This window comes from Lathyrus oleraceus, chromosome 1 (genome assembly GCF_024323335.1).
Source record: "Lathyrus oleraceus cultivar Zhongwan6 chromosome 1, CAAS_Psat_ZW6_1.0, whole genome shotgun sequence".
Lineage (NCBI taxonomy): Eukaryota > Viridiplantae > Streptophyta > Magnoliopsida > Fabales > Fabaceae > Lathyrus > Lathyrus oleraceus.
In genome coordinates, this window is record NC_066579.1 from 348,518,823 (window position 1) to 348,520,116 (window position 1,294).

A 1,294-nucleotide genomic window follows, 5' to 3' on the forward strand; every position below is an offset into this window, starting at 1 on the left:
ATGAAAAATATAATTAAGGTATTTTTCTTGGCTATTCTCTTACTAGTAAAGCATATAGAATATATAATAAAATAAATTTAACTATTGAAGTATCTACACATGTTTCCTTTGATGAAATTAAGACCTCTAAGGAGGATATTTTTTTGTGTGATGATGATGATGATTTTGTAGAAATTCCTAAGGAAGATACTTCCAAAGTCAACAATGATAATCAACCGGAACACCAAGAAGAACTTATTCAACAAGTTAATGATCTACCTAAGGATGGGCAACTCATCGGGATCATCCAATTGATAAAGTCATTGGTGATATAAATCAAGGCGTTGCAACAAGATTAAATCTCAAAGGTGCATGCTTGAATATGGTATTTGTCTCACAAATCAAACCTTTCAAGATTGATGAAGCCCTAGAAGATGATCAATGAATACTTGCAATGGAAGAAGAGTTAAACAAATTTGAAAGGAATCAAGTTTGGGAACTTGTTCCTAGGCCAAGTGGTAAACATATCATAGGTGCCATATGGGTGTTTAAGAACAATCTTGATGAGAATGGTATAATTGTTCGAAACATGGATAATTGCAAAGAAATGGGTACTCCAATGGGATCCAGAACTTATGTTGATCAAGATGAATCCGGTGTTTCAATTCATATCATAAAGTATCAAGGTATGATTGCTTCATTATTATATTTGACGGCAAGTCGTCCTGATATAATGTTTAGTGTTTGTCTTTGTGCATGGTCTCAAGCCAATCTAAAGTATCTCACAGGAACAACCAACATCGGCTTATGGTATCCTAAAGGTAGTATATGTGAATTGCTTGGTTATACTGACTCTAATTATGCAGGTTATAAAATAGATCTAAAAAGCACAAGCAGGACATGTCATATTCTAGGAAACGCTCTCGTATCTTGGTCCTTCAAAAAGCAAGCATGTGTGGCTCTTAGTACAGCTGAAGCAGAATATATTGTTGCAGGAAGTTGTTGCACTCAAATACTTTGGCTAAAACAACGACTTAGTGACTACGGCCTAAACCTTGGATGCATTTTGCTAAAGTGAGACGATACAAAGGCCATAAACATATCCAAAAATCCATTCATGTACTCAAGGACAAAACATATCGATATTCGACATCATTTTCTCTGTGATCATGTGCTTAAAGGTGATGTTGAAGTTAGATTTATGGATACTCATAATCAACTCGCGGATATATTCATAAAGCCGCTTGCAAAAGAACCATTTTACAAAATTCGAAGGGAACATGGCATATAAGATGAGTTTGATGTATGATTCTTC

General features: G+C 34.7%; 1 protein-coding gene across 1 annotated transcript; it reads left to right on the forward strand.

The window, feature by feature from the left end:
• Positions 1-433: 433 nt before the first annotated feature.
• LOC127106220 (secreted RxLR effector protein 161-like) lies at positions 434-1,057 on the forward strand. The gene has a single exon (XM_051043520.1). The coding sequence runs from the start codon at positions 434-436 to the stop codon at positions 1,055-1,057; it is 624 nt and encodes a 207-aa protein (XP_050899477.1).
• The last annotated feature ends 237 nt before the right edge of the window (positions 1,058-1,294 follow it).

What these genes read in the sequence shown, in the direction of transcription:
- LOC127106220 (XM_051043520.1), top strand. Translation starts at nt 434, where the DNA reads ATGGAAGAAGAGTTAAACAAATTTGAAAGGAATCAAGTTTGGGAACTT.